General features: G+C 41.7%; 1 protein-coding gene across 1 annotated transcript; it reads left to right on the top strand.

The window, feature by feature from the left end:
• Positions 1-58: 58 nt before the first annotated feature.
• LOC127582182 (inactive phospholipid phosphatase 7) lies at positions 59-26,806 on the top strand. Its single transcript, XM_052037253.1, has 2 exons — positions 59-633; positions 26,202-26,806. Exons 1-2 carry the CDS (start codon positions 192-194, stop codon positions 26,570-26,572), a joined length of 813 nt encoding a protein of 270 aa, XP_051893213.1. The 5' UTR covers positions 59-191; the 3' UTR covers positions 26,573-26,806.
• Positions 26,807-27,565: the final 759 nt, after the last annotated feature.

Here is a 27,565-nt window from a genome sequence, read left to right as displayed (position 1 = left end):
GTCAATCAGTTGCAGCATGTGCAGCTGTCAGGCTAGGATGAGCTGCACAGTAAATAGGTTTTGAATTCTTCCCGTCTAAATTTAACCAGTGCGGGAGTCTGCAAACAGCAGGGCTAGCAAATCTCAATTGCCCACATCAAAGATTTTTTTCTATTTTTATTTAAAAGTGGATGAAAACAAGATAGTCTGCAATGCCAGCTCAGCATAATAGATCAAGGGCCAAGGACAGAAACAATGTTTTAAACAGACCTGAGTTTATGTCTCTCAATCAACCCATGAGGAGCATTCATGAGGGGAGAAGTTCAGCGAGGAAGTACAGCGGACAGGCAGGGCAGCCGCAGCAGGCTCCAGGCGACAGCAAGGAGTCCGCCCAGCTACCAGAGGAGGACTGCATGCAGCTCAACCCTTCCTTCAAAGGAATTGCTATTAACTCTTTGTTGGCTATTGATATCTGCTTATCCAAAAGGATGGGGGTCTGTGCCAGAAGCTCCTCGACCTGGAGCAGCGCCAGGCCTATAGTCAAGCTGATTGGAATCACAGGTCATGGCATCCCCTGGATTGGTGGCACAGTCTTCTGCCTGACCAAAAGTAACACCCCAGCAGGCCAGGAGGTCCTTCTAAATCTTCTAATGGGTGAGTTGTTCTTTTTAGTAACAGAGTGAATTTCTCAACCACTTACGGGATTTATTTTGGTTTGAATTACAACAGATGGCACTGAAAATCAACTAAGCACTTTTGCCATGAGAAGGGCAAAGTGCAAAGGGAATTGGGTCAGTGATCACTCTGTAAGATAATGACAGGTTCTGGGCTTGGAGTCTATGTTGGAAGTTTTGTTCATGGTGTTTGCTTCTGCTTCTCTGTAATAATGGTGTGTGTAAACTCCAGCCCACAGGCCCTCCCTAAACCCCGCCCCCACTCCCGAGTCCTTCCTAACATCTGGAGATTTTATTCAGCAGGATTCCCAACCTTGCAGGACTGCCTTGGATTCACCCAGAATTGTAGACTAATCCCCTGGCTACCAATGTGAGCAGAATACAGGGAGGAAAATCATGGGGAATTTAGATAACATGTTAGAGAGGGGAAGGAATGTTTGCCTTGGTTGAACATTGAGATGCCATGTGATGAAGGCCCAGGAATACATCTAACCAAAGCTAGCAACTCTGGTATGCTTTCTGTGACTATAATTATTTGATATTATACCTTCAATATTATGGGTTTGGGAGTCTGGAAAGACCTTTTCTCAGTGTGGTTGCCTAAATCCCTAAATCAGAGCATTGAGATCTGTCAGTAACAACAAAGTGAATTATGTGCAATTGGGCACTTTATTCTCTCCCTGATACCTTGTAGTAGATCCCTATTGGTTCATGAAGCTGGAACATTTCTACTACAGTCCAATCTGTAGGTTGGTCAAGACGTAACAACACCGACACGTGCATTTATAAAGCATTGTTAATGTACCAAGGTGCATCAGAGGAAGGCTTGACACTGAGCAACAGAATGGAATATTAGGGCAAGTGCCCAAAAAATTGGTCAAGGACTCAGGTTTTAAAGAGTGCCTTAAAGAAGGATGGAGAGGCAGCGACATGGAGAGACTCCAGGAGGGAATTCCAGAGCTACCAGAGTTAGGAATGAAGATAATTAACCTTGACACCAGGGAGAAATCCACTGCTCTTCAAAACATTGGCTCTGTGAACTTACAGTCATCCAAAAAGACAGTTAAGAAATCAATTTAACATCACAGCATGAGAAGAGCCTTCTGACTGGGCTGTCCTCCCTCAGGACAACACAGAGCATTGGCTTGGAGTCCTTGAGCCCCTGGAGGGAGACTTAAACCCAGTTTGGATCCACAGATGAAAGTAGCCCATGTGACTGTCTGGTAGTGTTTTTCTGTGCAGCTACAGTTGATGACAAGGATGAAAAAGATTTGCAATGAAGAGAATGATGCTGAGGTAAGTTGAAGGCTCAGTGTTGGAGCAGTTGCCTATATCTGAATACCTGACACAGAGAGATATTTTGGACTACTGATCCTGGGAGCTGTAACTCCCAATGGGTGGCACAATGGCACAGTGTCGCTGTCTCACATACTGACCTCCAATGCTGTCTGTGTGGAGTTTGTATGTTCTCCGTGTGACCTCAAGGTACTCCAGTTTCCAAAGGCATGTAAATTGGATGATTAATTGGCCATCATAAATTGCTGCTGGTGTGTGGATGAGTAGTAGGATCTGGGGGGAGGTGATAGGAATGGTGGGATTAGTGTGGAATTGATGTAAATGGGTGCAGGTTTGGAGGCTAAATGGCCACTATAACTTAACCCTGGTGCAGATGGAAAGGGAATTAAGGTGGAGTTGATGGGCATTGTGACATTAAAAATGTTACAGAGAAATAAGTGGGGGAATGAGACTAATGGGATATCCCAATAGTTGCATAGACTTGAAGGGCCAAACAGTCTCTTAAATTGTAAGAAATATGAGAACTGACATTGATGTGGGGCAGGTACTGACAGCAACACCTGGAGCACTAACTGACAGTGACACCTGTACTAGTAACCGACAGCAGGAGCTGTTACCGACAACAGAACAAGACCAGTCACTGACAATGAGAACAACTGACATAGTGGACAGAAATCGATACCGGGATTGGAAACTGACAGTGGGAACAGTAACTATGACTGGGAGCAGTAACTTGTAGATTGATGCAGCATGGAACCAGGCCCTTCTGCCCACCGAATCCACACCGACCATCAACCACCCATTTACACTCATCCTGCGTGGGCACCAACACAGGAACAGTAACCAATACCAGGAACGGTAACTGACACTGATAGCAGTAACTGACTGTAGGGGCAGTCACTGATACTGGAAGCAGTAACCAATACTGGTATAAGTTACTGATGTCAGGAATAGTAACTAATACCAACACTAGGAGAAGTAACAGGCACTAACAGCGGGACCAATAACCAGCAATAACTAATACTGGTAGCAGCAACCAACTATGGGAGGAGGAAATAATGGAAGAGCATAAATGATACTGGGAGCAGGCTCCAACACCAGGAGCAGTAACCAGCATCAGGTATAGTAACTGACATCAACTGCAGGTACAGTAACTCTCACCTGGAGCATTAGCTGACTCTGGGAGCAGTAACTGATTGAACTGATACCAATTCAGCAGCAGTAATCGATAGAAGTAGTCACAAATACTGGGAGCAGGAACTGACATTGATACCTGGAACAATAACTGATGACAGTAGCAATAGGTAACTATAGGATTAGTACCTGGCACTAGGATCAGGAACTGGTACCCAGAGCAGTAACTGACACCAATACTGGGAACAATACATGACACTGGTAGCAGCAACTAAATATAGTAGTAGTAAATACCACTGACAGCAGGAGCAGTAATTGATACTGGGAGTAGAAACTGACATTGAGAGCAGCAACTGAGACCCAAACCTGCCACTGGCACCGGAAGCAGGGAACAACACCAGGAGAGTTAAAGAAGAGATAACTTGAGGCATCAATTCGTTGTGGTCTGGATTGCTCCATCCAAAGTTTGAGCAAGTAGATTCAGTAATTACTCACAAAAAGGAGAATGAATAAATACTTGAGAGTGATACATTTAACAACACTCCTGTGAAAGGGGAAAAGCTCTTTCAGAGCACTGACTCCGGCATGTTTGAATGATCCATCTTTCCACTGTAAGATTATATGAATGGATTTTTCATTTTGCTCATTTCTGCTTTTGTGAAGCATTTACTACTTAGAAACCTAATGACCTATGTTTAATCTGCACTCCTGATGCTGTTTATTGATTGCCCTATTGACAACCTGTTTCCATCTCTCACTAATCTAGAGCTGGTTAGGTTAAAGGCATTCCCCCCACTGAGGGCAACTGGTCCAAATCTTGACTGGCCAAATTTAACTGGTCACATTTTCTTTCAGTTGAGCTCCCACAACATTACATGACAAATGGGAATAATATTGAAAACCTAACATTGTTACCAGCTGGACTGCCTTGTAAACAAGTTGATGCAACCTGATATGAACCAGAGTGCAAGTGTCTTTTAATAGACCTGCTGTCACTGCATTTGGTGGAAAAGAGAAATGAAATCTTTGTGACCAAGCAGTAGATTTCAGCTTAAAGCTAAAGTTAACCAGACTAATATACCATGTTAATCTAGTGTTCCTGTTTGATAAGAGAAAGGTCTTTATTTGCAATGTTCATTTTATAATCGCGAGATGTCCCCGAGCATTGACACAGGAAACAGTTGATTGCAAAAATGTGTTTTCTAATTGTAGTCACTGAGTCATATCTATAGATGAATTTTTAGTTTGTAAAATCGGACATAAATACATATCATAATATGAGACTTTTAAATGCTACTTGAGTATTAAAAATATACAGAAAACTTCTAATCCTTGACATGGCTTCCAGATCCTCAGAAAGAGAAGTTTAAGGGGTGAACTGATCAAGGTATTTAAGATTCCTTTTAACTATTTAACTACTTTAATTATTCTACTTTTTAACTATTTCTTCTGGTGGGAGAGCCCAGAATATGGGGGATGGAATTGTCACCCGTAGCTTAGTTAATCACTCCCTTGCCACTGACTCAGAAAGTCACACACTAGCACAGATGTGAGAACCAGGTGTGTGGTAGGTGCTGTAGCACCCAAAGGTATGAAGTGTTTGCTGGTTTAGAGTTATGTTAAATGATTTTTAGCACTCCCACTATAAAAATGGCCCCTGCACCACAGGATCCATGCACAAATGTCCAGACTGATTCTCCAGGGAAGCACCAAAGGAATACTCCCCTGTTGGAGTTGGTTTCTTTCATTTAACTAAGGTCTCATCTGCTTTCTTTGATGGAAGCAAATGATTGCATGGCACTAATTTAAAGAAGAGCCGAGAGGTGATACCTTGGTCAATATTTATCTCTCCATCAACCATTTCTAAGACCGGTCATTTGGAGTTTATGAGCTGTATGTGGGTTTTGCTCTGTAGAAATTACATGTTACATTACTTATAGTCTTACAGAACAGTTCCATTGGCTGTCGAGTATTTTGCAGAACTGTGAAAGCAGCTCTAGAAATGTTCCCTTGCAATTAAGACTAGGCTGTTTTGAGAAGATGTCAGGAGGTACAACTTCACACAAAGGATAAAAGAAATGTGGAGAAAGGACCAACAAAAAGTTGTTGAGGCTCAGGGTCAACTGAAAGTGTTGGAATTGAGATTGATGGATTTTTGTTGTTGTTGTTGTTATTGGGTATGGGATGTGGTAAGAATGTGAGGATTATGGAACCAAGACAGGGAATGAGGTGGAGATCAAACATGATCTTTGAACAATGCAAAAGTTTCCTAGGTGAACAGGCAATTTCTGTTGTCCTTTTAACACAGGCTTGGGAATAGCTTGTAAATTATATTCCTGTAAAGATCTTGAACCTTCCTTTGCTGAAGGATTTCATTTTCCCTGCTGAGCTCCCAACTTCAGTGCAAGCAATTTCAATTGTTCTAATCTGGGAAACCTGTTTGACGATCATTAAACGATCTCTGCATACTGAAACCTGGTTTAGCCTGAAACCTTATTTAAACCTTGTGTATATTCAGCAGGTATTTATCAAGGAGTAGTGAGAACAGAGCCCAGAGTTACTTTTAATAGTATAGATGGAAGTAATTGGGAATAGCTAGACCAGTTTTCAGGCATATCTTTTCAGATTCTGCTTTTGGTGTCATGGGGCACAAAGGAACAATTGCTGCAGTGGGTGGGTGAACACATAGAATTATATAGGAGCTACAGCCAGAAACAGGCCATTTGTCCCAGTGTCCATCATGGTTTTGCACACCACACAGATCAAGGTTCCTTAGCTTAGGCACCCAGAACTAACAGAAGGATAGCCAGTGTTTTTCTACTGATTGACCAGTCAGGCTGCTTCACCAACAGGACCTGGAGATGAAGACCAATGTTTGTATCTGGGATTCTAGCCAAGTGGCTTCATATAAATCTTATATTGCTAGCTTTGGTTGACAGGGAAACCTGAATGGTTCATCACACTACCTGTCTTGCAGTTGCCATGACTGGTCTCCTAACATTAAGGGATGTTAGTGAATTAGTTGGGGTTTTACTACAATCTGCCTTACCTGCATGGCAATTTTTACTAATACCAATGATGCAAGATGAACAAATCACTCTGGATTATTAGATTGGCTCCCTGGATTACTGGATTGACAATGGAAGCCAATATAAAACTGGTGACAGTTGGTATTACACCAGTAAACCAGCCCAAAGTTTCTGTAGTAGTTATATTTCGTTAAAGGCATTAGCTAGGGTTGTAAAATCTAATTGGGTGTAATTCTGAAGGCTTCATTTCATCATACGACCTCTTTCCTCCAACTGATTTCCCCACCCCCCCCCCCCCCAGGCTTATAGCCAGTAATTACCCATCCTTGTGACGTAGGCTTCCCACACCACTGATTTTCCTTAGCCAGCTCTAACATCTTCAGAATGAATAGACTAAATGTTTGAAAGAAATAGTTTATTGGCCCAAGAATTTTACCATGGTGTTGCTCTGAAAATTAATCTTGAGTTTCTGGAGACTGGGACCATCCTGGAGCACTGGCAAACTATGGGTTAATGCAACCAAATTATAGATAGGACCTATGTAGGTAGAGAGGTAACGCAAAGATACATAGGTTTTCAATGGTTTTGTGCAATTTATGTTTAAGGCTGGGCCATTGAACCTGTGTTTATTCTCCTGCAGGAGTAGAAATCATCTTTGTAAATAAGTCTAAGGAAGGTGGAGAGAAGGTTGTTCAAATTGTTACTTAGGCATAGTAATGTCTGTAATGGGAATAAGAGAGTAGACCACTCAGTCCCTCAAACTTGTTCTGTGGTTTCTCTGTTTACTATATAGAGTGAATGAAGCAAATAGCAAAGATATATTTAAATACTTGAGGGTGAAAGGAATAGGAAAGGATGCTGATGGGATTAGATTATGCAAGATGGGAGGACACCAGAATGGAGCATACACTTGCCACATGGCTGTAGATTGTGGTTTACCTGCACGGATTTACCTTGTTTTGATCCATATTTCTTAATACTCCTTACCTAACAAATTTCAATCGATTTCGGACCTGGAGGTTCCAATTATTGTTCAACGTTCACAGGCATTTGGAGAAAGACCAAGTTCAAGACTTCCAGCATGTATAGTGCTTCCTAATTTCACTGCTAAAAAGTCAGCTCTAATGTTAAGGTACGTCCCTGATCAAATGGTATAGTTACCCCATAACTACTCTATCTAATCCTTTTCACATATTAAGTACTTGATCAAATCATGTGCCTGTGGCAGCCTGACTTTAACTTCCTTGGGAATATAATGAGTGGCTGATTCACAACACCACCTTTCTACTTAAGTTGCATGTTGATGAATTAAGACAGAAAAATTAGGGAAAAACTTGCATTTATATAACACCTTTCATAAAATGATACAATGATGCAGCAAAGAAGGAGGACCTTTGGACCACTTGCCCATGCCAGCTATCTGAAAAAGCTCTAATTAATCCACCCTGCATTTCTCCCATCTCTCTGAAAATGTCTTTCTTCAACTATTTATCCTGTTGTCCTCTGAAAATTATTGTTGAGTCTATGTCCACCTTCCTTTCCAGCAGTTCATTCTCAATCAACATAACCCACGATATAAAAACTATCTTCCTTTTGCTTGCTCTGGGTCTTTGGCCAATAAACAAATCTTGTCCTCTGGCAACCAGAACTTCTGCCTGTGGCCTTATTTCAAACCCCTCATAATTTTGAATATATCCATCAAATCTTCCCGTAACCTATCCAGATATAAGGAGAATGATTCAGCTTTTCCCGTCTGTCCTCACTATTCAATAATCCTCTCTAAGGCCTTAACATTCATCCAAAAGTGTGGTGCCTACATTAGTCACAAAACTTCAGCTGGGGTCCAATCAGCGTGTCTTAAAGGGTTAATATAGCTTGTCTGTTCCTGTACTTTATTTATAACGTCAAGGATTATATTTGCCTTTTTAATAAACCATTCAACTCATGCCACCGTCAAGTTTCTGCTGTACACCTACGATGCTGCACCTCCACTAAAACCGCATCATTTAGTTTCTGTCACCTTTCTTCGTATTTCCTCCCAAAATGCCAAATGTTGTCTGTTATGGATGTGTCCGTTTCAGCATTGTGTCCTTGTCCTCCTCAATGGCAATTCCAACTTTTATGTCATCTGAGCTATTCCTTATATATACAGGTCATTATTATATATCAAAAAGAGCATGAGTCCAATGCTGACCCTTGGGGAACAGCACTGCACAATTCCCTTCTTTTAAAACAAAATGACCTATATTCTCTGCTTTTCTGTCCTTTAGCCAACTTCCTTACCTACATGGTCACAATTCCTTCAATTTTGCGATCATGTTTTTCTACATTGAACTTTGTCAGTATTTGAAAGTCTGTATGCACAACATTATCTGCACCCACCACCCTCATCAATCCTCCTTGTTACTTCATTAAATAACTCAATTAGATCAGTCAAACACCATTATGTTTAACAAATTCATGACTTCATTTATTAACTCGTATTTTTCCAATTAATTTGGTCCTGCATTGCATTTGTGTCACTTATTTCACTTGGAGTATTGGCAACCTTTCAAGAAGCACCATCTATCTTTACCTTACCTACTTTCTCCACTAGCTTCTATGTTATTATGGTGTTAGCAGGATATCCTGCTTTTCTTTTGCTGGATTGTTCATGTCTGCCTGTGGGGAAAGATAGATCTTTAATGTTCCTTCCAAAAGACAGCACATTCAACAGTGCAGCACTCCTTCATTACCTTCATCAGTATTCAGGGACTTAGGTCTCCTGAAGTGGGACTTGAACCCAAACCCTTCTGATACAGAGGCAAAACAACTACTACTGAGCCATGGCCAACAACCTTATATTCACACTTCATTTAAGTTGTCAAACTGTACCACTGGAGTACAGTGAATATTTCTCAGCCTAACATTCCATGGAGTATGCTGCCAAAGTTATGGCCCACATTTTGCTGGAGCAGGCTGGTTGTGGTATGCCTCATTACTTAATCTGGTTTGTGCACAATTAAGTTTAAAAAAAAATTGCCCAGAAGGCTGTTGGACATGCAACAGGACATCTGGGACCTTGATGAATCACAAAACCAACAAATTATTTTCTTAATCAGTGAGATTTAAGAATTGAGTATTAAAGAATGGAAGAACTGAGAAGGAGTGAGTAAAGTCAATGCCAAATCAGAAATAAAAACAGAGTGAGAAAGGAAGCTGGGATTAAGAGAGAGGAAGAAGGTAGAAAGGACAAGTAAGGAAAAAAAATTAAAATACAAACTTTACCTTTTGAAGAATATCCACAAAAATTCACTACCTGAAGGAATAAAATTCCTCACTTATAATTATTTGCTTTCTGGGTAAGTAAGGTTGATTGGAAGTCATCAACCATTATTATGTTGTTGAAAGAATAAGGCAGCACAAATGATCCACAATGTGGTGACTCCCAACTCACAGAGAACTTCTTCCTCCCCAAAAGTTGCAGGACATTTTGGACAATACTGTGTATTGTTCCCACAACATTTTTTTTCAACAAGATCAAATCCTTCATATTTTTAACATTAATAATTGAAATCAGTTAAAAGATTGTCTGGATTGGACCTGCCAAACACTGAACAATTGATGATGAAGGAACAGATGTAAGGGTTGTATATAAATAGCACTCCTGAGGCCTCTCGGCAGTCTGTAACTCCTTTGCCAGTGCAGTTTCCAAGCCTAAGAAACACCACAGTCCTCAAATGCATACACAGCACAGGAAATGATTAATAACTGAAGGGATATAACTGCATACAAACTGTATTCTGAATACGAATGGAAAACAATATATTTATCATTTTCTGTGGTTTCTGGCACGACAAGCATCTGTTAACGCCCCCTCAACTCTTCCACTAAACCCACAGAGTTAGCCATGAGAGAGCGGTGACATCATTAGAATGAATTGCCCTATTTTTCCCTTTTTCAGCTAGATATCCTTTTAATGTAATAAAACAAATGCTGTACAAAAACGTGTATATGTGTCTATATAGTCTTGCAGAGTTAAGGCTACATGCTCATGGAGTTCCTGAGTTCCACCGTGTTATTAAGTTACTGCAGGTGGATTATGGCAGAAGGAGAAAGGTCTCTGTCTGTTTCACACTCAAGAGTCTTAAAATTGAATGACAAATTGTGAATGACAATTAGATCATTCTTGTTACACAAACCTGCCTTGAGAACAAGCATGAGAAAAAGAGAAGCGGCAATGAAAGAGTCACTCTGTTCTGACAGCCATAGAAATATGTCCTACTGACCCCCCTTCCCTCCCTCTTTATGTTGCTATCTCCCTTCCCCGTCACAATTTCAACTCTCTTTTCCCTTCCCATTTCTCTCATTAAACAAACAGAAAGATCTTCCTGGGGTGCAATGGAAGTGCTATGCATCCTCCTGGCCATTAAATGCTAAAAACAGAAAATGGTTTAGGGAGGCTGCAGTTTCTGTGTTGCATCAGCCACTCAGAATCCCATGAGAGGCCTCTCCATCATAGAGCACACAGTGTCTGACCACGACTTTGGTCCAGTAATTAGACCCTCTTCTTTTGCAGGAGCCTTGTTCATGCACTTTAAAATTTAAAGCAGCCAGGAGTGGGGTCCAGTTTCTCCATCATGATTTTTAAGCACCCACGACCCTCTTGAACATCTAAGCCCCAAATAGATATTTCACTGTTGCTCTACTGTTAGGCAGTAGAGCATTTACCTGACCAAAAGATCAGATATTCCTTCTCTAATCAACTGTTAATCTCCCCAACCCCAGTTACTCACAAGGCTATCATGTGACCCTTAAAAGATATTTAAATATTTATGCATCTGATCCATGACATTGAGAACACATGAGACAGAGGCAATACAAACACAACAATCATTTGTATTGTAGAAACTTGTTTAAACACAGCATACACCAACAAACTGTGTTCATCAAATAGAAGCCTATCCTCAGCCCCTAACAAAAATTCTCTACTGCTTTGATAAATTCTCCATTTAATTTATTCTGTATCATGAAAAGGACTCAATCAATTTGACCAATCTTGTGGAAACTAGTTCAAAATCTCCAGTTCCATCTCATTTTTAATCTCCCATAAGGATCCCACCATCATAACCAACAAATCACTGGGCTTTGTAACCAATTGGAGACAACTGCTGGGCTTCATAACCGATCATAGATAACTACGAGGCTTCCTAGCCAATTAGCTTCCATCACTGAACTTTATAACTTATCAGGGACAACCTTTAAGAGCGATCACTGAGCCAAACATCAGCACCACCTCCAGAAGCCAATGAGAAGATTCTTAAAGAAACATATTTCGCTTTCAACTCACTTTTCAACCATCTTTCACCAATATGTTCCAAAGCACTTTACAGAGTGATCACCCAAATCATGCGGGGGTTTGGGGGAGACAAGGCAGCCAATATATGCTTAGCCAGATCCCACACACAACAATGTGGTAGTGGCCAGTTCATCTATTTTAGTGATGGTAGAGGAATTTGTGGAGAAAATCTACAGGACTATGATGCTGACATCTGTTGCTGGGCGGGGAAAATGCTGATGCAAACCCACTGGCTGAGAGAAACTAATCTATGAAAGTAAGAGATGTGGCTGGACATTTGGCCAAAATCTGAAATGAAGTAACGGATGATGGATTTTGTGAAGTGTAAAGAGCTAATGCTGCAGACAGAGGGCTAGACAAAAGCAGAACTGGCAGACAATATTCAAATGTTTGCAAGTTATATACGTATCAGCACAGTGAAAGGAAAAGAAAGGGTAGCATTTCTTTAGTACTTTTCACAACCTCAGGATATCTCAATGTGCTCTACAGCAAATGAAGTACTATGCTGATGTTAGAGGCTCATACAAAAGCGATATAATGGCCATTATTTTCGTGATGTTCACTGGCCAGAACACCTCACTGCTCTTCAAAATACATCCACCTGAAAGCAAAGGGAGGGTGGTTAATTTAAGTCTCATCTGAAACAGTGTCAGTATGAATCTTCATCCTCAAGTCTCTGGAACAGGACTTGGGTTCACAGCCCTCTGACTCAAAGGCAAGAACACCAACCAAGTCCAGATGACAGTGGGAAATGAGTAAGCACTTAGCAGGAGTTGGGATATGGAGATCTGAGTAAGCACCAGACTTCCTCAATGGTACTGATTGAAACATATCCCATCCTTTACTGACTAACGACCTAGTCAATCAAACTGTGTTAAGTGCAAAAATGCAAGTTATTGTTGATTTTTTAAAGTTCATTCTCAGGATAAATGAAGCATTGGCATTTGTTGCTCATGTCCAGTTTCTCCTTGAGGTGCTGATGGTGGGCCCTAAAGTAGTGAAGATGCTGTGTTGGGAGTTTGAGGATTCTAAACCAGTGCTGGTGATACATGAATGAGTCAGGGTGGGGTCTGACTTGTAGGGCAACCTGGAGGTAATGGTGCTTCCAAGTGGCTGCTGGCCTTGTCAGACTAGGTGGAGAAGGTGGTAGGTTTGGGAGGAGCTGCGTGAATATAAAAGGCAGGCAAAAGAAAGATGTGAGCAAATACTTTGGATTTGAGGCTCTGAGAATTATATCTAACATTCATTCTATGAGGCAATGTAAATATGTGTGTCTACTGAGTGCATGGATCATCTTTCACTAAGAATAAACCTAGTGCTGTTGTAATAGGATCACTTCTTGGTCTCAGCTGTCCTGCTCTTGGCTTGTTTTTCAGTTCCTCAAACATTTTGATTAAATGAGTTTCCACTTGCTGATGCTGTATCTTTTCCATCTTCTCGGCTTTACCCCAGTCACTGTGTCACTTGGCTGTAGCAGCAGGAAGTCGGTTACAACGGAGCAAAAATGTGAAGTGACCACAGTACTTTGCATCTGTCCAGACCTGAGTAACTGTGGACAAACCTTGGAAGTACAGCTTACTATGGACCAGACCTGTACAAAATACTCCTGACATAGTCTCACCAGGGCCCTATATAATTGGAGCAATATGTCTCTACTCTTGCAGTGAAGGCCAACATACTTTTTGCCTTCCTATTTGCTCATTGATCTTTATCACCTCAGGTGATAACTCACAGAAGTAATTTTGCAGCGTTGTGAAGTTAATCAGTTTCCTCAGTAAATATTACGTGACCTTATAATATGTAAATGCTGGCATGTTTTTGAATAAAATGTTTATCAAGATATCAGACCACAGCTTTTAACCCTGTCTCTTGTTCACACAATTGAAAGCGAAGAGTGATTTGGAAAGTTCCACTTCTCCACACGGCCTTTGAATGGGAGTTGTGGGCTCCCTCTGTGGGTGTCTGCACTTTGATCTCATGATCACCTTATGATCATCTCTCATATCTGCAGTGCCCCAGCAATATAAGTAGGTGTTGATCTGAAATGCAGTTTTGTGAGTAGCGTCGGTCTATTAAAGAGCTTCCTAACATCAGGTCTATCTTGAGTGGTTCTTGGGCCAATTGTTATTTTTAGATGAAAAGTTTCCACCTCACAGGTGCAGTTAAAACCTTGCTGCTCTGCATTTTATTTGTGGGTGCAATGTTTGTGTGAAAGCATTGTCATTGTCATACGTTACATTTGTTACATTCAAAGTCAGCTTTTGTTCTTAAATGATTCATTCTTTGGATGACTGACCTACATTGGCTTCAGGTCCTCCAAAACCTGCATTTTAAATTTCTTATCCCCAAACTTAAACTCTTCGTGGCCTCTGTTCCTCCTTACCTCTGCATTCCTTTCTGTCCCTGCTAGCCCCCCACCCCCTTCCTCAGAATTCACAGTCCCTCTGACAACCCAGCCTTGTGCCTCATCCCCTTTGCCCCACCAGCTTTCACCATCTCGCTCCCTGATCCATAGTTCTCTCCTGGAATGCTGTCACTTCCTTCTCTTTCGAGATATTCCTTCAAACCTACCTCCCCCTCCACCAAAGATCTCCTTTGGCTTTAGAAATATTTATTCTTATTACACCTCAAGTCATTTTTCCAGCTTAAAAGTACTGCATTAGTCAAATGGTGTTCATTGTTGAAGCTGATTGCGGTATTTGAAAGAGCTGCTTTCGTCTGCACTGTCCATAAACAGTGGATGGAGAGTGATACATTGGATAAATTATGAAATAAGAAGGATCATTTGCCTTTTCCCCTCAAGTGTAGAAAGCTAAATTGTGATCATACGGAGGAGGTTAACATGATTGATGGAGTTGAGGGGTATTTAGGAAGAATTTAATCTTAAAATTAATGTCAGATTATTCAGGGTGATGTAGGAAGCATTTTTTCAATGCAAAGGGAAATGAAAATTTGCAATCCTTTTGTCTCAGAATGCTGTTGAGACTTGAGGCAAGTTGAAAATATCAAATGAATTTTTTTTTAAAACTGCAGATGTTGGAAACCTGAACCAAAAAAACAGAACATGAGCTGCTGCCCCATAACCCCAGCAACCTGGGTTCAGTCCTGACCTCCGGTGCTATCTGAGTGGAGTTTGCACGTTCTCTCTGTGAACACATGGGAATCCTCTCACATGCCAAAGACAGAGAGTTTGGAGGGTTAATTGGCCATCGTAAATTGCCCCTTGTGTGTCGGTGAGTGATAGAATCTTGGGGCAGTTGATGGGAATGTGGTGAGAATAAAATGGGATTGGTGCAGATGGGTGTTTGATGCTTGGATGGATGTGGTGGACTGAAGGGTCTATTTCCATATTGTGTGACTCTATAAGCTGAAACATGAATTGTTTCTCTTTCTACAGATGCTATCTGACCTCCTGGCGTTTCCAGCATTTTCTGTTTTTGTTGAAAATGTCAAAACTCACATTCTGAGTGCTGAGATTGCACTCCCGTCCAAAAAAAATCTATCAATGTTATAGGAGGGTAGGAGAGCAGAGACTAAATGGAGTTGAGGGACCGATCAACCATGATCTCCTTGAATGGTGGAGTAGATTTGGGCTCCTGTGCCTACTTCACTAATTAGTCACTAAATCCCCGAGCAAGTAGGAATTTGCAATGTTCCGTAATTTGTTGATTAAATGATCTATCTGTACAAAACCGGCTTTGTACAAAATGAGCTGTAATATCAAATATTCATTTGGTTGAATATTAATCGACAAAGAAATTTTGATCCGTTACTGGTGTGAGAGTGTTGGCCCTTTCCCTTGCCTCCTCCTGTGCCCCTTTGAGAGACGGGGTGGTCCCAGAGGCGGCACTAATTGATGTGTGGGTCAGCTGGATGCAGGCTGTGAAGAGCAGGGTGTGATTCTCAGCAGCACCAGCCGCTGTTTGTGACTCTCAGTGCCCCGCCCCCGGCTCTCAGCAGCGACAGACAGCTTCCCTCGCCGCCTCCGTCCAGCTCCCAGACCCCGGGGGCTGGTGTTTAGCAACCTGGAATTTGTGAAGAGCTTGCATCAGAATGATCGTTACTATCGGGTGACGACCGTCCCTCACCCGCAAACTCTAACGGGAGAAAAGTGTTTTCCGCAGCCAGCGCTGATCGGCTGCTGGAGCCTCACTTGTTACTCCCCTCTCGAAAATTGATGCTAATTTTCTACCCCTCAATCTCCACACACATACACCTCGTTCTCTTTTATTCACATACACACTTGCGGCTCTCACTCACTGATACACGCCTCGATCTCTCACTCTCTCACACACGCTCATGGCCTGGATCGACACAGCCCTGTTGTAAGTGAACGGTACTCACAGACCCTCACCTCCTTCTATCGCACACAGCCTGCACGCCTCCCTCACACACCACAGACCCAGACTGTCCCCTCATGCACACCCACAGCTCTCCTTCACACACAGATCCATATCTCACAGACCCTGCCTCTGGCTCTCACAGAGGCGCCTCTTACACACACTCATATCCCTCTCTTCCTATTTTTCTCATGTACTCATTCGTTCAAACATTACTCTCTCTCACACACACACATTCCCTCTTCCTGCCTCATACATACAATCACTACCATTCTTGATTTCATGTTAACAAACCTTTCACACGTATCCACTTTCTGATAATTCATACATCTATTTTGTTTCCTCACATTTATAACACTGCCTTCAGAGTCTCTCACTCTCCTGTGCTACTTTTTCCAAAAATACACCTTATACATAAAATTTGCAAATATATAATACATTCATATGTTGCTAATCACAGTGCAAGACATGTCATCGATTTGCTTGTAAGATTTACATTATATCAAAGTCAAAGAGCTAAAATAAATACAGCATGGAAACGGGGCCTTTGGCCCACTGACCATCAACCACCCATTTACACCAACTCTACATTTAGAAGAGCATGCAAAAGCTGCTTCTCTTGCAGTCCATGTATTGGATGTTGAGGAGGAGCTCCAAGATGAAAGTGCCAGAGAGCCTCTCTTTGGTGACCTTCTGATCCAGTGTTCACATTGCGAAGCAGCATGAGACATGATCAGCGACTGTAAGGAAGATGCCGGCTCTGTAATGTCCTCACAGCCAGGTGCATTAACGATCTGCAAATTCTTCTATGCTGGACTGTACTATTTCAAGACCATAAACAGCATGGGCTCCTAAAACTTCCTGTCCTCCATCTCAAAGGTTTTAGATGGCAGCAAACAGGAGAGTCTGGACTACCAGTTAACTCTGGATAAGCTGACATGGTCGATCTGTTCCTTTACAGCAAAATACAGCTACTGGAAACTACGGTTTGTCAGCTGAGTTGTACTTGGCTCTGTGAGACTGAATCAGCCCAAACCTGCTGGGAGTATAGAGCACCATGATTCCAGCTGTAGGCATGTTAGACTCCATGAGGAAGGGCACCATCACCCTTATGCATAAGCAGTGACAAGATTCAGTCCAAGGTCATCATCAATTCAGTCCAGTCTGCTCTTGGTGCTGGTGATTCACCTGGATCAGAGCTGCACAGTGGTCAGCAGAAAGATCTTCGACAGCCTTGCACTACTCATGGTTAGGATTGCCGATGTATGGTCAGGGGTGGAGAAGGCGGCCTCCTGTACGACTGTTTCACACTCGCATGCACATTTCTCTCTCAAATTCACCTGCATACAGCTCTCTCATATATACATCCATACAAATGACTCTATTTCCCTCTTTCACTACCTTTCACCAGCGTCATACTTGCTTTCACATATCTGGCTTTATCGCTTTCTCATTCTCCATCATTTACACAAAGATAAGATAAAATATCAAACTCCTTGCAGATAGCGGCTGGAATTGAACCCAGGTCGCTGGCACTGTAAAGCGTAACACTAACCACTACACTACAACATGCATACTTATCAATACAGTTAGTGATTATAGCTCAATTTACTGGTGAGATATTAGACTTTCTCCTTTGAATGTAAGGGGTTATTGTTGTGTAAGAAATATGAAGCTCTGATGAAGAGCAAATTTGATTTGGATCAGAGTACGTGGGTGATGTTTAAATCTGGTGATGGTGTATTTGAGGTCAATTAAGAAAATATATGAAGTACATTTGATAAAACTGAATTATCAATTTGACAGATAATAAAAGTGCAGAACGGGCCTTAAACCTATCATTCCAACAGCGACAGCTTGTATTTATATAACGCTTTTAGCAGAGTTAAAAGTTCCAAGGCACTTCACAGAAACGTGTTTAGAAAATACTTGACACTGAGCCACATGGAATCATAGAAACTTTACGACACAGAAGGAGCACATTTGGTCTATCATGTCTAGACCAGTTGAAAAAGAGCTATTTAGCCTAATCCCACTATAATCCCAACTCTTAGTCTGTAGTCCAGCATGTCATGGCTATTTAAACAGACATTTGAGCACTTTTTAAATATGATTAAGATTTCTGTTTCTACCATTGTTTCAGATATTGAGCTCCAGACCCTACCATCCCTTGGGTGAAAAATATTTTCCTCATCTTCCCTCTGATCTTTCTATGAATTACTTTAAATCAATGCCCCTTGTTTTTTCTTGATCCCTCTACCAAGGGAGATAATTCCTTCCCATTTATCCAGGCCTCTCATAATTTTATACAACTCAATTAAGTTTCCTCTCAGCTTTCTCTGTTTCAATGAAAGCAACCCAAGCCTATCCAAACTTACCCCAGTAATTTTCCAGTCATGGCAATATTCCTGTAATCTCCTCTAAATTACATCTTTTCTGCATTGCGGTGATCAGAACTGTATGCAGCACACTAATGTAGCCTAAGTAGTGTTATTCTAGTAAAATCTTCCTGCTCTAATGTTCAGTGCCTTGGCTAGTAGAGGGAAGCACTCTGTATGCTCTATATAACCACCCTCTTGATCTGTCCTGCTACTTTTAATTATCCGATGTACAATCCATGACCCCTCTTTGCTTCTACACCACACAATACACTACTGTTCATTGTATAATTTCTTGCATTATTGCACCTCATAAAATGTCTTACATTGGTGGGAAAGGAAAAGATGAAATGACAGACCTCTCATCTCTTGTGGTTGCAGTGTCATAAGACAGGAGTGGTTGCTGGGGATAGAAAAGTGGACCAGGGAGTTGCAAAGAGAGAGAGAGCCCTTCAAAATGCTGAAAGGAGGGGAGTTGGGGAATATGTGTCTGGTGGTGGAATCTTGTTAGAGCTGGCAGAAATTAAATGCAAAATTAGGTGTAAGATGAGGACCTTGCTCTCTCCAGGAGGAGGGGCAGAGGGAGCAGAAGTGTGGGAAATAGACAAGATGTGGTCAAGTGCTCTGTCCACTACAATAGAGGAAAAGCCATGGTTCAGGGAGAAAGATGACATTTCAGAGGCTCCTCCATGGAAAGTCTCATCATCAGAGCAAATACAAGAAAGGAACAGAGATTCACTTGCACTTCTTCCAAACTCATGTACTGCATTTGCTGTTCACAATGTGGTCTCTGTATTGGAGATATCAAACACAGGCTGGGTGATTGCATTGTGGAGCACTTGCATTCAGTCCATGGGAGCAACCCTGACCTTTCTGTTGCCTGCCAGATTGATTCTCTGTTCCACTCCCACTCTGGAACACAAAATACTGCAGATGTGGGAATCTGGAACAACAATCTGCTGGAGGAACTCAGCGGGTCGAGCAGCATCTGAGGGAGGAAGGAATTGTCCTAACCTATGTGTCTGTGGCCTCCTGCACTGTCACAACAAACCCCACTGAAAACATGTGGAATGACATTTCATCTTCCAACTGGGTATGTTGCAGCCTTCCAAACTTAATATCAAAATCTCCAACTTTAGGTAATTAATTTTCTTTGCGTGAATCAGAACTGGCCATTTCTGCTGTAGGTCATCCATCTGTGATAATAGCTGAGGTTGTCTCTCTCCATTAGCATAGCCTGGCCTGCTGGGCATGTCCCACAGCCCTGCTATTAACAACACATAACACTGACAAAAGAAGCATAAATACCATCTGCCTCCATTAACCCTTTTGACCGAATGATTTATCCCCATGGCAATCCTGGCCTCACCTGTTCTCTTTGAGCTATTCATCCCTCCCATCACATTCTCTGCAATTTAAAACTACTCTTTTATCTCTCTTTCCCAATTCCGCTGTAGGATCTTCAACTTGAAATGTTAACACTGTTCCTTTTTCCACAGATGCTGCCTGACCTGCTGAGTCTTTCCAACATTTTTGTTTTTATTTCTGATCAGCAGTTTTCTTCTTTTTCATTTACTGTTGAATTCACTGCCACTTCTCTTCCAAGAATGCCAAGCTTTATGAAGCTCTCCTACATTCTCTGATGGGATTTCCATCTGTCTCTTTTGCCTTGTTCACTTTCAATGGTTTGTTTCCCTTCTAGTCTTCAATCAGATTGTAACCAAAACTCACTTCTATGGCCAAATTTCTTTCCTTATCAAAGTTTTGGTTCCAACTTATCCCACTTGGATTTCAGCTCAAATACTACCCTTCACAATTCAGACCCACCCAGGATGACAGGTATGTTCAAACTATCCCGTGTTTCTTGAGGCACTGTTCTCATCACATCCTGAAATCCATACTTAATGCCTTGCAATCATCAGATCATCCTTCACAATTTCTGCCAGCTCCAACAAGATTCTACTACTGAACACACATACCCCTCCCCTTTCAGACTTTCAAAGAGACTATTCTGTTTGTGCCTCCCTGGTATGCTCTTTCATCCCCACCAACCACTCCCCTCCTTATCACACTTTCCCTTGTAACTGCAGTAGAGGCAGCACCTGTTCTTTTACCTTGTCTCTTCCCACCATCCAGGGACCCAAACAGTCTTTCGAAGTGAAGCAGCTATATAGTGTACTGCATTAGATGCTCACAGTGTGGTCCCTCCATATTGGAGGAACCAAACATCGATTGGGTGATCACATTGTGAAGCACCTGCATCCAATCCACTGGAGTGACCCTGAGCTTCCTGCTACTTTAAACTTTCCATCCCACTCCCTCTCTAACCTGTCTGCCCAGAGCCTCCTGTACTGTTATGAGGCCCAGCACAAGCTTGTGGGATGATGCCTCATCTTCCATTTGGGCACTTGCAGCCTTCCAGACTCAATATTGAATTTTAGATAACTTGCTTGTTCTGTCTATGTTAGCACTAGCTATTTCTGCTGATAATCATCCATCTGTGATATTGGTTCAGTTTTTCTCTCTCCATTAGTATAACCTGGCCAGCTGGGCCTATCCCATGGCCCTGCTGTAAGCACAATACACAGACAAAGAAGCATAAATCACCCTCATTAACTCTTCTGACCAGACAACTCATTCCCATGGTAACCCTACCTCACCTCATCACAAAAATTCCCTGTGTTCTATCCATCCTTACTGCCACTATCTCAAACTTAAAACTTTATAATCTCTTTTTCCCAGTTCTGATGAAGGGCCTTTCACCTAAAATGTTAACTGTTTCTCCTTCCACAGATGCTGCCTGACCTGCTGACTGCATTTTCTGTTTTTACTACAGATTTCCTGCATCTGCAGGTTCTTTTTGATTTTCACTTCTTGAAGAAAAACTGAGAATGGGCAGTAGACATTTGTTTAATTATTTTTTTAAACAAAATAGAATTTAAGGATTTGTGAGTCAAAAAATGACCAAGCTCCACCGCCCAGCAATGTGGTGGTCAGATGAACAAATGACAACTGAGTTTTTGATGTATCTTCCAATCAATCTCAAAAAGTTATCCTACAACAGACCCAGGTATGAGATCAGTAATCTCCAGTGGTGGAGAAATTTGGGAAGCATATGTTCATTGTTATCTATTCCTCATGAACATAACTCAGTAGTGTGGGTGTTTTCTTGATCTGTGATTAAATGTTAGAAACTAAATGTCTCTATGTATTAAGCGTTAATCATTAGACCTCAATGAATCAGCAACATTTTTAGGCTCATTATTAAAAACACAATATAGCTTAATAGCCAGCAAATCTCACCTTTCACTTAGTATTGGTTTGTTATTTGGTGATCAGCCAACCTTTTCCGTCTCACATAACAACACCGAAATGGATTATCTGGTCACTTACCTCACTGCTGTATGGGAGATATTGTTCTGTGCAAATTGGCTGCAATGTTTCCTTATGTTGCAATATTTCAGAAATATTTAATTGGCTGTAAAAGCACTTTGAGATACCCTGAGACTGTGAAAGCTGATTGGGCATACAGCTATAAGAATTTCAATTTTAAAATTATGCTGAGGAAAAGGACAAGTAAAAAAATGACTTTAGTAGGAGGGAGATGCATTGGTGATGATCCTTTTGTCAAATAGTTTCAATCCAATCAGTGAAATGATTCCAGCCTGTTACCATTCAGAATATCTTGAATAAATACCCGAAATTTGCTGCGCCTGAAAGGGAAAGAGTGGTTAATGTTTCTGCCAAGATCTGAGCTAAGGAATGTATGTTCTGTGAAAATTACCAGTCATTTTTTTTGGAACATATTTCTGGTATCCAAAGCCAGCCAAAAGCAAAATTCCACATGCCTTGTTGACACCATATAAATCATGCTAAACCATTAGTTAAGCCACTGCAGGAGGACTGTGTCCCAATTTGGCCATTTACACTTCAGGAGGAATTGTCAAGGCCTTAGGCTGGATGCAGAGGAGATCTATTAGAGTTCTACCTGGGATGAGGCACAAGTTGTCTGAAGAGGCTCCTTCGAGCAAAGAAGGTTAAGGTGAGATTTAATAGAGGCATTCAAAGTTCTCCATTGGCAAGAGAATCAGTAGTCAGAGGATGCAAATTTATAAAATTTGGCAAAAGAACAAGAGGACAAAGTATTTTTATATGAGTTCTGATGTGGACTGCATTGAAAGGGTGGGAGAGCAGATGAAATAATAACTTTTCAAACTGGGAATTGGATATTACTTGGAAAGGAAAGAGTTACAGGGGCAGTGGGGGGTGGGGGGAGGAGTGGGACAGTATTTAGATCTCTCAAACAGCCAGCACGGAAAGAACAAGAATGACATCCAGCCATGCTGATGGCTCCATGTAAATGTGCTCGTCTACCAGAAAGTTGAATTCAAAATCTGTTTTACCAGTTGCTCAAATATCAGTATATTTAAATTGTAAAAGGATTTATTCTACAGGTTTTGTAAATTATTTATTACTGTGAAACTCAACAACCTAATTAATGAAATATTTGGCAATGTTCATTTACATGTCTCATGTTATTAACTGTTAACTCTGTTTTGTGTTGACAACCATCCATGTCCAATGCAGATGCTGGCACCAGGGTAGAAATAGCACAATGGATGTGATCAAATGTAGATCTAATCTGGATCTATCTTTATTCTTTGTTCATTTAGTGAGCATAAGAACTGACCAGTTTGCTGGCGTTAATTTTTTTTAAGCAAAGTTCAGCACAACATTAGTGAGAAAAAAACGAGAGACTGGAAAGAAGATTAAAATGATGTCAGAGATTGTGCCTGGAATTCAGTGCCCGTTTAAATAGGAGCATAACATCATAAGAAGTAAAATCAGGAGTAGCCTCTTCAATCCTTCAAACCTGTTCTGCCCTTCCCCATACCATTCAAACAGATCCTATCTGATCTTCTAGCTGAACCCTATCTTCCTGCACTTACCTCATCCAACAACCTAAGTGGAAATGGAGAAACAAAAATCACGGGTGAGGGAAGAGAAGAGAAAATGCTGCAAAAAGACACTTTTGGGCAACTGCAGTCCTAAAGTAGCAACATGAACAGAGAAGAAGTATATCTTTTCATGGGACCTTTCAAAGCTCAGCGCTTCACAGCCAATGATATATTTATGAAGTGTCATCACTGTTGAAGAAAATGTGGTCGGTGATTTGCACTTAGCTAGATCCCACAACGGGATAATTTGGTTTGATAGTGAATAAATATTGGCTGGTACACTGTGGAGAACCCCTTTGCTCTTTTTCAAAATAATCCTGGGGGAGCTACACCAGGAGGCCCAGTGCAGATTGTATGTGTTAGTCTCAGGAGTGGGACATGAACAAATGATGTGGTGACACAGGGGCATGGGTGCTACCACCTTACACAGAAACTAAACAGAGCGTACAGTAGCTATAGAGGAGAAGACTCAGATTGTTTATAGGAGTTTGGCATTGCTTTATACCCCTCGACAATGAATTGGTAAACTGGAAGGCTGCAGTACTGAAAACAACTTGAAGCACTGGTCTGGCTTAAACATATTTACTCAGAGAATGGTGAGACCATGGAATTCCATTGTACACCGTCCAGGTGGGTTTCTGAGCTGTTGGGTTGGGGATCCTAAAACATAATGTGAAGTCCCTGTGTGTGGTCAACACTTAACAGAATTAAACAAAATTGCAGTCATGTACAACTGAAATGAGTCAGAAGATAACTGGCATTCTCAATCTCAACATTTGAAATTCTGACCATCCTATCGAGGTTGCTCTTTCCTAATGATAGCTTTCACTGGGACATAGGGAGGCTAAATGCACAGTAGGGGCAACATAAGGGAGCTTCTGTCCAAGGAATGTTGTCCATCCTGAATTAACTATCATTGCATCACCACTTTTCAGAGGGGAGTAGGATGCCTTGTGACATCAGCTCTGCTAATAATTAGTCCACATCCAGTTAGTTCCACTCCACTCTCCCAACCTCTCCCCACAGCAATTTGTTTCCTTTCAGGCTTCCTTTTGCTCAATACAAGTAAATCTGCCCCTACTTCTGTCCCGGTAGTGCTCCTAGACTGGATGAGTAAAAACATATAAACTTCCTCATGTTGCTATTGATTCATTTGCCAATCACCTTCATTCTATGTCCCCTAGTTCGTGACCCCTGCTGATAGGAACAATTGTTCTCTATCTATACTCTGCATATACCCTTCGTGACTTTAAATATCTATCATATCTCCTTGCAACCTCCTCTTTCCCAAGGAGAGCAATCCTACCTTCTTCATTCTGGCCACTTAAATAAGTGGATCATTTGAGTCCTCGGGCAGTATGATGCGTGGCCCCCCGTAGCCCTCACCAGCGAGCCCCTTCAGCAAGTTCCCCACATCTGGTGCCAGGCTGCAGCCAGCTAGTGAGCTGAGGTGAAGGATGACTTACTTCCAATCTAGTTCTGTGAGTTCAACAGGCCAATGTGGGATCCACACACAGGTGAAGCATATAGTGCTTATTGGGTCAAGTGGTTGAGCAGAATGGAAGGTGCTGCTTAAACCATTTCATTATCGTATATTTGAAGGCTTGACTTTTGTGTGGGGTGGAGGGGCTAAGAGGGATGTGTGGGGCTGTGGACAGAGGATGTGTATGTGTGTGTGTGTATGTAGTGTGTGTATATGCACATGTATAAGTAAACAGTATTCTTGTGTGGTTCACTTTGACATATCTAGTGAGAACAAGAAATATTTTGTCTGGGGTTTCTCCCTCCTGGAGAAGACCATTCCAGTCACTCGTGCCCAGCACTTCTTGTTCATCCAATTGGGACTGTTGCCCACTTAGCACACAAAGTGCTAACCACGACTAAAAGAATAGCGAGGCAACACGGTAGTGTAGCGGTTAGCATAACGCTATTACAGCGTCAGCGACCCGGGTTCAGTTCCGGCCACTGTCTGTAAGGAGTTTGTACATTCTCCCTGAATCTGCGTGGGTTTCCTCCGGGTGCTCCGGTTTCCTCCCACATTCCAAAAAACGTACAGGTTAGGAAGTTTTGAGCATGCTATGTTGGCGCCGGAAGTGTGGCGACACTTGCAGGCTGCCCCCTGAACATTCTACGCAAAAGGTGCATTTCACTGTGTGTTTCAATTTACATGTGACTAATAAATCTTATCAGTAGTTATCTGAAAATAGCTTATGTGCTTTCTACAAATAACAGCAAGACCCAGAGATGTTGAAATGTCGGTTCACCAGAATCTGATCTGATGAAGCCGATGACGTTAGGAGTGAGGTCACTGAATATTTTTCAAAACCTCAACTTTCTGTCCAGCATTTTGGTAATGGAACAGTGTTTAAGCTGTAACCTTCAGAAACTGCAGCAATATCCACCGTCATCCTGTCTGTTGCTAGTTAAACTCTGGGCCGAGTCATATCAGGTTTTGAAAGGAAGAGCTATCCATTTTGGGCCTGTGCAATTGACAGTGGTAAAGTGTAGATTCTCCATCTTACATCTTTATACAAACTGAGTTTATAGGGCAGAAACAGGTCAGTTAAATACACCACATAAACCTCCTCCACTCTGCTTATCTCATGGCTCCCTAATGACATACTGCTTTATTCCTTTCCTCATCAGTTATCTCCTCAATCCATTTAAATCATCAGTTACTTTTACTGGAAACTTGTGTTTCTATGAATGATGCCGAAACATTTCCACGAATAGGGCTCCCCAACACTCCAGGATTATCCTGGAGCCTCTAACAGTTAAAGATTAGCTTCCAGATCACCAACACAAATACACAAGCTTTTTTAACATATAAGGAGAACTTCCTTAATAAAGTCAGACATTTTAGCTAATACATATATTTACGTAATATACATTGAAAGAATGAGATAAAATTTTACAGAGTACAGGTTCTCATGCAGATTTCCTGTCTTCAGTCTATCGTTATGCTAATGTGTCTGCATAACAATGTATTTAATATCTGGGTAAATTGTTTCCTTTCATGTGTCTTGACAAAGTGTTTGATTAAGTTGTTGACCCTGTGAACTCTTACTTTGCCAGCCTTGATCCTTGATATGCTGCTGGGGGCAGGAGTGCAGAAGCTAGTGAAGAGAAAAGGGCCTTCCGAGGTGACTCGGGGGATTTTGGATTACGTCGTCATGGATGTGTTTGCTTTCCCAGCTGCTCAAGCCAGCAGAGCAGCAATGGTGACGAGATTCTTCCTCAACCACCTGGTCCTAGCGGTGCCCTTGCGAATCCTACTGGTTATCTGGGCCGGTGTCATTGGCCTCTCCCGTGTGATGATTGGGCGACACCATCTGACTGATGTCCTCTGTGGATTTCTCATTGGCTATTTACAGTTCAATTTTGTGGAGTTGCTATGGCTACCATCTGGTACCTGCCAATTACTGGCATCAGCGATTCCAATATGACAAACATTGGAGCTGCAAGGATGAAGCAGATATGAGACGGGTATGGGGCGGTGGAAGTGGGATGCAGGGTGGGAAGGACACAGGCACCCCCATTGATGAAATGGTGGAACTAGAATGTGCCTCATATAGCCCGTCATAAATGCATTTTTGGAAAAGTGAAAGACATTTTTGCCTTTTAGATTCTTTAGAAGATAGAACTTTTGAAAATTGCATTTGAAATTTCAAAAGATTTGCTTGTTATGAAGGTTAGCTGGGTTGTGGGGGTGGGTGGGTGATGGGGGCTTTGCATTGGCTGCCAATATCACATAACCTTCAACTTATCAATAGACAATGAGACTTTTAATAACAATTAAGGATGTCAGAGTCTGTTTAATAAGAAATGATGGAACATTCAACTGGTAGAAATGTGGGAAGGATGCTATCGTTTCCCACTGACTTCAAAAACTAGCTGTTCTTGCCATCTCTAACTGTCAACATGGTATGTTATCGCCCAGTAACTTGCAAGTAAATGAATAAATAAATAATCGCCATGGATTTAAAAGCATATGTAGTACTTGGGCCTGAGTTCAAAGTATGGGCGTTGACTTCCCATAGAACAACTGCTCCCAAACCAGTGGCCACACCAAGACAGCTGGAACCAGCCCATTGACTGTCACAAGCCAGCTGTCATCCAAGAGCCATAAACTGGTGTGAATGAGATGTATCAATGCATTTCGCTGCCACTTAACCTTACTGAATGGGGCGGGGGGGGGGGGCGGGGGGGATGCACTTCAGTGGCACAAGTGTGACTGGGATTTGTGAAAGGACTGGAATGATGTAACTCCTTGGAATAAGCATAATTGGTTTTGTTTATAATCTTAATGTATTAAATGCATTTGTATTCTGTAATGATATTGGCTTGATTATTTTCATATAAAGCTTTGGTTGCATTCTAGTTTATGCAGTTGTATCACAACTTATTATGTGCCTCAGAAAGTTCTCAAGTGCGTGCCA

Source organism: Pristis pectinata, chromosome 23 (assembly GCF_009764475.1).
Source record: "Pristis pectinata isolate sPriPec2 chromosome 23, sPriPec2.1.pri, whole genome shotgun sequence".
Taxonomy (NCBI): Eukaryota; Metazoa; Chordata; class Chondrichthyes; order Rhinopristiformes; family Pristidae; genus Pristis; species Pristis pectinata.
This window is presented reverse-complemented; position numbering and strand designations above follow the sequence as displayed.

Coding starts and splice junctions, on each gene's coding strand:
- LOC127582182 (XM_052037253.1), top strand. CDS start 192: ATGCCAGCTCAGCATAATAGATCAAGGGCCAAGGACAGAAACAATGTT. Junction 634..26,201: donor CCTTCTAAATCTTCTAATGG/GTGAGTTGTTCT, acceptor TTACTTTGCCAG/CCTTGATCCTTGATATGCTG.